Source organism: Fukomys damarensis, unplaced genomic scaffold (genome assembly GCF_012274545.1).
Source record: "Fukomys damarensis isolate Sample0158 unplaced genomic scaffold, DMR_v1.0_HiC HiC_scaffold_2, whole genome shotgun sequence".
NCBI classification, from domain to species: Eukaryota; Metazoa; Chordata; class Mammalia; order Rodentia; family Bathyergidae; genus Fukomys; species Fukomys damarensis.
The window spans coordinates 12,577,938-12,587,157 of record NW_022900914.1 but is presented as its reverse complement, the minus strand read 5'-3'; the positions used below and the strand labels follow the sequence as shown (position 1 = coordinate 12,587,157).

Sequence of the window (9,220 nt, the reverse complement as noted above, 5' to 3'; positions counted from 1 at the left end):
AGCGGAGTCCGGGAGGAAGTCTCGCGGCCCCCGGCACTTGGGGAACTGGCCGCGTCTCCCCTCGCCGCCGCTGCGTTCTGCGTCGCGCCTGGGCTGGAGGGAAGCACTTTCTCACGTTGGCCGGCGGCCGCCCGCAGGACCTGTCAGGGATGGGCCTTCCCGGGATTTGTCGCCTTGCACTTTGGGGCTCGGATGGAAGGACTGCCAGGCAGGCACTTTGGGTGTCCTCCCAGCTCTTTTGTCAGTGTTTGCATTGTTACTGTCATTCGGGGGCAGCTGGAGGCGGCGTCAGCACTTTTCCCGAGCGGCCTCTCCAGTCTCTCTGGTCGCTGAGCCCCAGCAGGTGTTGGAACTACCTAGCCCATTAGTTCAGGTTTTGAACGAATTTTGTCTTGTCTCCTGCCTAAAGACCTTTTATAGAGTTTTTTTTTTTTAAATTTAGAAACTGGGGATTTATCTTGTAATAAAACTCACAGCGACTGTTTTCTGAGATCATATTTTTGGTATATTAACAGTGAAGGCTCCTCTGTGATTCCCGATAGTCTTCATTCATTTGGTATAGGTTTATTCATGTCTAGAGCTAATTTCTTACTATGAGTTGGATTATGTTTCTCAGCAGGAGGTTCGATTGGACGACAAAGATTAGGAGAAAAATTCTTTTCTCTGAAGTTGCTAAACCAGCTTACTAATACATGAACCTTCCTAACAGATTTGTTGTAAGATACAAAAGAATTGTGATGACTAGATTTGCAACTGCTGCTAACAGGTAGCTCTGTAGTTTTGGATTAAGCAGATAGGACATTTTATGGTTACAGTGGCTTCCCTTCATCGTCCTGAAGTACTTTATAAACAGGTCTTATAAAGTACGTTATAAACCAGGTCTTACAGAATGTCAGTGCAGCTCTTCAAGTTCAGTTTATAGAGAAACATGTAGAAATTCAAGAACTAAGCCAGTGGTAGAATAAGAATTGAAAATTGGGGGAGTCCTTGGCTCCTGGGTTTGTCTTCTAAATTGTTAATTATTAATCCTGTGATTCAATGAATAATAATACCCTCTTTAGGTTGTAAACTTTTTCTCCAGTGTGTTTAAAATTAGAGTGAAAAAGTCATCTTTTGGTGTATTTCTTCTAGTTTTGTATACAGTACCTGTTTGTATTTTTAAAATTTTATTTATTTATTTTGGTACCAGGAATTGAACTCAGGACCTTGCACCTGTGAGGCAGGCAGTGGAACCACTGAGCTCAATCCCTGGCCCTACTTTTTATTTTTGACCTACTGGAGATTGAATGAACGCAGGACCTGGCTAATTTGGCAAATTATCTGTCACTGAGCTCCATCACCAGCTGAAGTGTTTTAAACTTTTGTTACAGTTTGTCTTGGAATGTGGGCAAGTGTTCTGGAGGAATTTTTATAAATTCTCGAACATTCTTTGGGTAGTAAAATTGGTAATAGCTCACACTTTGGACTTAAATTTCAGTGTATGTTTGCAAATATGAGATGAATCCTTTAGCTCAAAAAATCCTGTGATTATAGTTGTTTATCCGCAGTGAACTAATATGGACTGTTTCCTTAAAACTTTTATGTGATATAAAGAATTCTAAAATAAAATAATTCTTGTATCTCTAAATAATGAATTAACTCAGTAATGCCATTTTGGTACTGTGAACTGTCTTAGAGAACCTTATTAAAATTCAGACTGTGTGACTTTGGTTGCGGGGGTGTACACTTGTACGAGTTTTTATTTTGTTTTATTTATTTATTTTGTGAGACAAGGTTTTGTTATGCAGTTCAGACTGGTTTTGAACTATGTAGCCCATGCTGACCTGGAACTCGCTGCAGTCTTCCTACCTCAGCCTCCCAAGTGTTGGGACTACATGTGCACCACCACACCTGGCTTGTAAGACTTTTTAAACTTGAGTAATAGTTGAAGGGTTTGAGGTGAATTTAAAGCAATGTCACTGTAAAAGCTTACTTTGTTTTGGTTTTGTTTTGTTTTTTGAGACAGGGTCTCACTTGTAGTTGAGCCTGACCTGGAACTCACTCTGTAGCCCAGGCTGGTCTCGAACTTGCAGCGATCCTCCTGCCTCAGCCTCCTGAGTGCTGGGTTTACAGGCCTGGGCCACCATGCCCAGCTGATAAAAGCTTACTTTGTATCTTAAAAATAAATGAAGTCTCCAGGATATAGCTCAGTGGTGCTGCAGCCTGCCTCACAAGCACAAAGTCTTGAGTTTAATCCGTGGTACCAAAAACAAAAACAAAAACAAAGAAGTAAAAAAGAAAAAGTAAGCCAGGTGCTGTGGCGCATGCCTGTTATCCCAGCAGGGGATTGGCTTGTGTGTGTGTGTGTGTGTGTGTGTGTGTGTGTGTGTGTAAGGCAGGAGGATGGAAAGTTTGAGCCCAACATGGGCAATTTAGTAAGACCCAGTCTCAAAACAAAACAAAAAACCAAACCTATAGTTAAGTAAACTTTGGATTGGTCTAGTAACTAGTCCTAAAAATGTGAAGAATCAGAAAGATGTGTTTGTGGACTGTCATTCTTCAGTTATTGCAGTGTTCAAGTTGTGTCCATAGAATTAAAATGTTCAGTTACAGATAGAGATAAGATTGAAACCCAATTTACTTTTTGGTATTTAGCTATTTGAGAAAAAAGTATGTTTATATATGTCACATATGCACACATACTATTTACTACACCTTGTATTCTAGATTCATCAATAGGCAGTAATATGAATTGTTGCCTCCCCATGAGGAATTTAGATAAATTTAATTAGATAAACTGAGATAGGAGTTTTGTGGAAGGTGAAATCTCTTTAAGGTACAATTTGAAACTGTGCTTTGGAGGAAGGGTGTTTGGGTAAATTTGGAGCTGGGGAAGGAACTGGGTTGGGAAATTTCACAAAGACACATAGGCAGGTAAATATAAGTAGTTCAATTTAGTAAGAGTGGAAGGTTCTGGTGTGTATAGTTTATAAGCCTGGACTAGTAGATTGGAGCTAGAGTATAGACACCATGGATGCTAGGCATCATAGGGGTTTACTCATTGGGCAGAGAGGGCCAATGGAGATAGCAGAGTAGGAACTACTATGGTGCAAGAAGCATTTTAGGAAAATTAATCTCATAAGAAGGTTAATCTTCGCCGGGTGTGGTGGCTCACACCTCTAATCCCAGCACTCGGGAGGCTGAGGCAGGAGGATTGCTGTCAGTTCGAGACCAACCTGGGCTACATAGTGAGTTCCAGGTCAGTCTCAACTACGTAGTGAGTCCTTGTCTCAGAAAACCAAAAAAAAAAAAAAGGTTAATCTTTACTTTACCTTTATCTGTGTCTAGCAGGGATCAGCAAACTATGGCTCACATACCAAATACAGCTTATGGCATTTTTGTTGTTGTTGTTATCGTTATTTTAAATGGTTTGCTAGCTACTTATAGTTTTAATTTTTTAAAGGATTGTTTATAGAACAAAGAAAAACAGATGTAATAGAGGCCATATGTAGAACATAAAGCCTGAAGTATGATTTGGTTCTTTATAGAAAAAGTCTTCTGACCTCTACTGTAGTTTAGTGATTCTAAGATTGTGACCAGTAATAGACTGTACGTTTTGTCTCTTTTCTTAAGTTTTGGTGTAGCTTTCCTTATTTCAGCCCTTCATGTTTTTTTGGGGAGGTACCGGGGTTTGAACTCAGCACTTTGCGCTTTTGAGGCCAGCAGGTGTGGTGCCACTGAACTAAGTCACCGACCCTTCAGTGTTTTTTTGTCAGGACATTTACAGCTGCCTCCTAACCAGACTACTACTTTTGTTTTGGTGCCAGGAATTGAACTCCCGACCTTGCGCTTGCCAGGCAGGTGTGGAACCACTGAGCTAAATCCCTGGCCCCCACTTCTTTTTTTTTTTTCTTTCTGTAGTACTGGGAATTGAACCTAGGGCACTAGCATGATAGGCACACCCTTTACCACTGCACTGCATCCATCCCTCGTCCTGCCTCTTTGTTTTTTATTTTGAAGCAGTCTTGCTATGTTGCCAGGCTGGACTTGAACTTTCCATCCTCTAATCTCAGTCTTCTGCTGAGCCAGGCTATTACCAGACTTCTTTCTGCTTTATCTTCTGTGCGCTACTGTCTGAATAATCTATTGACTGAATATTCTTTTGATCATTTCTGCCCTGTTCCATCTTGTCTTTTCTTTAAGCTCTGTCCTTTCATGACGATATCTTCTTGTCTCTGAATGGCTTCCCCACCTGGTTCTAGGTCTTGATTTCTAACCTTAAGCAACATCTGGCAGGGTTCGTTGTTTCTTTAAATGTATCATGTTGTCTCTTACCACCTTCTGTTTCCTCAGACTGTTCCCTCTGTTGACAAGCTCTTTGTCAAGATAATGCCTGTTCATCTTTTAAAGACTTAATGTGTTACCCCCTTTAAGAAACTGAACCCTGCTGATTTGCCTCCCCCACACTGTTTGATGTCCTTTATGCTCCTATATTACCCTGTGTGTATCTCTATACATTTCCCTTACTCTCTGTATATAAGTGAATTCCTAGAAGCTGGGGACTGTGTTTTACTCACTTTTTGGACTCTAAATATTCAGCATAGTTTCAAACATAGCAGTGTTTAAATAAATAAATGTTAAAAGTGCTTGGTATGTACAGTAGTAGATAATTAATGAGGGTCAGTGTTGGTAGCATATGCACAAAGATACTGATGTTTATTGTTTTGTTTTGTTTTTTTGTTTTTGTTTTTTGAGACAGGGTGTCACTATGTAGTTGAGACTGATCTGGAACTCACTATGTAGCCCAGGCTGGTCTCGAACTCACAGGGATCCTCCTGCCTCATCCTCCCGAGTGCGCCACTACGCTCGGCTAGATATTGACGTTTAAATCCTGAAGACCAGTGGGGATGTAGGGCAGGAATGGTGAACCTTGTAGATCTTTCAGTAATACACAGTTCTCTGGGGCATGCACATGTGACATAGGCTCACCACCACTGATGTAGATAGATCTATTGTCAGTCAAGTCTCTGAGCATAGTATGGGTGGTAGGAAAAGACTGGAACACCTAATACACCCACTGAAGGCCCATTTGTTTATTTTTTTAAGCCCCCCCCCCCTTTTTTGGCACCAGGGCTCAAACTCAGGACCTTGTGCTTGGCAGGCAGGCACAGTGCCACTGAGCTACATCCCTGGCCCAGGGGCCCATTTAATGTAAGACATGTTTATAGAAATGTGTACGACTAGGTGAATTTTTCCAAAATAAACACATTTGTGTGATCAGCACTCAGCCCAAGACGTTTATTAGTACCAGAACTCAGTTTTCTTACAGAAAACTTTTGTCTGTTTTTGAATTCTGTGTGAAATCATGTCCATATTCTTTGAGTTTCCTTTGCATTCTCTCATGTGTGAGATTAATCCATGTTATGCTGTGAATCCATGCTGTGCATTCTCACACTATATTCTGTTGTGTGAATATACCACAGTTTATTCCTTTTTTTGGTTTATTTTTGAGACAGGGTCTTGCTTTGTAGTTCAGGCTGGCCCTGAACTCACTAGGTGGCTCAGTCTGGCCTTGAACTCAAGGTGATCCTCTTGCTTCAGCTTTCCAAGTTCTGGGATTATAGGTGTTAGCCACCACATCCAGCTTGTGTTTTTTTTTGGACTGTTTGTTTTTTTCATATTGAGTTATATTTTTATATGTGCTAATGTTTTACTACATAACCTAAGGTTATTTGTTTTAGAGAAGTTGACTTTATCAAGTGGCTTTTTTTTTCTTTTGAGATAGGGTCTCTGGTTGTAGGTCAGGCTGGCCTTGAACTCACTATGTAGCCCAGGTTGGCCTTGAACTCAGGCAGTCTTCCTGTCTCAACCTCTGAGAGTGCTGGGATTACAGAGATGTGCCACCATGCCTGGTTGCAGTTTTTATTATTATTATTGTTGTTTTTTGAGTTCTGGTGATTGAACTCAGGATCTTGTGCTTGAGAGGCAGGTGCAGCGCTACTGAGCTAAATCCCTGGCCTAGTTTTTTTATTTTTTGGTATGGAGATGGGGATCAAACTCAGGTCCTTGCCCTTACAAGGCAGGCAGCAGAACCATTGAGCTAAATCCCCAGCCCCACCCAGCTTTTTTATTTTTATAATATCTCTGTTTAGCTCAACGAATAAGGTACTTTCCTATTTTTTTAATAAAAGCTCTGTCTTCTTACCTTTCATATTTAGATATGTGATTAATAGCAGTATTACATTAAATTTTAAAAAGTAAACATACATGTAGAAAATATATGCAAATCCAGAGCTTTTGTACATAGGAAGGGGAGGGGGCTTGAGGGGGGGAAATGGAAAAAAATAAAATTTTAAAAATTAATTAATTAAAAAAAGAAAATATATGCAAATCACACTTAATATAACCAGTCCTGCGATTAAGAAATAGAACATTTTCTGAATCCCAGAGGGACACATTACATTTCATTGTTTTCTGGAATAATCTTAAATTGGTCTGTTTTACAAGTGAATGCTTAAAGTGGAGGTTTGCTTTTTCCTCCTGTAAAATGGATGATCTCATAATCTATAGTGTCATGGAATCTCGAGGATTTATCAAAGTCTAAAGATTTCAAAGAACATTTTTGGAGTGTTTGTATGATATGTGTCTTTTGGTGGGGTGTGTTTTGAGACAGGGTCTTGCTCGGTACTCTAGGCTGGCCTTCAACTCACGGGATAGCCCAGCTGCAATATTCTTGTCTCAGCCTCCCAAGGGCTGGGATTACAACTGTGTGCCGCTATGCCTGGCTGATAGATACCTTAAATGCAGGCTTTCTGTTTATGTGGTTTTATGTTGTTTTCCTTCAATATGCTGGATTTTTTTTCTTTTTTTTTTTAACAGGATTGAACCTAGAGCAGGTTATCCACTGAGCTTCACCCACAGCCCTTTTTATTTTTAATTGAGACAGGGTCTTATTCAGGCTAGCTAAGAACTTGGAATTCTCTTGCTTCTGCCTCCTAAGGAGCTGAGATTACAGTGTGTGCCACTCCTGTTTCTAAACAAATTTAATAAAATTATATCAGGGTTCTATAGTTGGATAACCACAACTTAATTTTTTTGGCATGTACTTTGAGTTTTAGAGTGTAAAAGTAAAATATCTTGATGTGAGATATAAAAAAATTGACTAATAGAATATTCTTAGAAATGATTATATATAATTTTATTTATTATTGTATATATTTAATTTTAAAGTGAATTCTGTTAGGTTACTAAATATGGTTTTTATTTTTTTTGTGGTACTGGGGATCGAACTCAACCTTGTGCTTGCGAGGCAGGTGTGGCACCACTGAGCTAAATCCCCAGCCCTAAATACAGTTTTCTATATGATGATTTTTCTTTGCATTTTATTCTGGTATTTTACCTTGGAGAAAGGGAAGGGAAAAAACAGATTCAGTAGACAAACTCTTTATGCTACTGCTTGGTTACTGCTTGTTCTCACTTCTTTTCTTGTTCTTCATATAGAATCTGTAGGTCAAAATTGGGTCCTTCTTGCCTCCATCATGTGTGTATGGTCTACACTTTTTGAATTTTGTCTATTTGAAGAAGATGAAAATGGGAAAAAATAAAAATGTCTTTCATTAAATGTATTCTGTAGGTGCATTTTATACAAATTATATAATAGTGACGGTGAAGCTTTTGGAGTTGTCAGTGATACAAACAGCTGTGGCATGCATGCAGTAGGGTCGCCACCATTGGTATATAAATGCTAATCTTCAAAAGAATGCTACAGTGTGGGTATTATCATCATTTATGGATGTAGACATAATGACTCTAGAGGTTGAGTAACTTGTTTAAGGTATGACAAGTGGAAGAGCCAGTCTGACTCTAAAACTAGTTTATTATTATGGGCTGGTAAGAATGGTGAGATGCTGCCCAAACACAGAACTTTTTCTGTTTCGTTTCAGATTTTTCTTTAAACTACAGTGTGAACATTTAACTTGTACGTACCATTTATTGCTTATAAAACATTTTATGGTATAATTTTGATTTTTATAATAATCCTATGATTAGGTATTGAGTAAGACAAGCAGGTCTTTGATCCACCCCTATTCTGTCATTTTATAGATGAGAAACTAAGACTTGGAGGAGGATTCATTGCCCGAGACATGGTATTCATAAATGGCAGAGCTAAGATTTAAATTTAAGATTTCTTGTAGCTGAAGCAAGAATAAAGAGAATAAGAAAGTTTGTTCTTTTTTTTTTCTTTTCTTCTTATGGCACTGGGCATTGGATCCAGAGTTTTCATACTGAGCTACATGCCCAGCCCTTTTTTTATTTTGCCACAGTGTCCTTCTAAGTTACCCAGGCTAGTCTCAAACTTGCAATCCTCCTGCCTCAGCCTCCCAGAGTGCTGGGATTATGGGTGCATGCCACCCTGCACAGAAAGAGGGAGAAGTTCAAGCTATGTGGATTCAGTAAGCATTTTTATAATTGTCAAGTAAATGTCTTAGATTATAAAATTAAAAAAGCATAAATAAAACACAAATATTGAATGGTATTTATATAATAAAAGATTGTTACTCCTTTTACTTATAAAGAAATTGGTATATTTTAATTAGGCTAGTCTTAGAGTTTGAATTGGGCCTAACAATCTTGGCACTTTTGAAGAAGCTTGATTTAACATTTAGTGATTCAATAATGAATGAATTGACTTTTACTTGGTGAAATGTACTGTTTTAGGCATTAGAGGTGTATAGCAGACAACATTCCAAGGGCTTACATTCTAACTGGGGGAGACAGACAATAAATGAAGTGAATAGGTAAAATACAGTGTAGTATGATAGATGGAGGAAAGTGCTGTAGAGAATAAGCTGGCTTGGTATACAGGGGATTCTGAGGGCTGGGAGGTGGTGGTGGTAGAGGATGCAATATTAAATATGGAAAGGGAAGACTTCACTAAGATTATATTTGAGTGAAGAATTGAATTAGGTGAAAGAATAAAAAGTTTTGCAGATTATTTGGGAATGGATAGTTTTAGGTAAGGGAGTGTAGCAGTTTTATAGATTCTGAGGGTGGAAGGAACTTGGAGTGTTTGAGGAACAGCAAGGAAATGAGACTAATTGCACCTGGATGAGTAGTGGGATGAGTCAGGTGGCTAGAGTGTGGACACAAAGTCTTAGGCCCTGAGTGGCCTTTTACCTGAGGGAGATAGTCCGTAGTCATTGGAAGGTTTTAAGCTGTTGTTTAGTTTCGTTTTTTTTTT

At 39.1% G+C, this 9,220-nt stretch overlaps 1 protein-coding gene across 1 annotated transcript in view; it reads left to right on the top strand.

The window, feature by feature from the left end:
- The first annotated feature begins 149 nt into the window (after window positions 1-149).
- Window positions 150-9,220, top strand: part of Memo1 (mediator of cell motility 1) — a 121,138-nt gene continuing 112,067 nt past the window's right edge. Inside the window, exon 1 of the mRNA XM_033763487.1 lies at window positions 150-240. Coding sequence (XP_033619378.1) covers window positions 150-240 — 91 coding nt within the window. The remainder of the gene's footprint in view (window positions 241-9,220) is intronic.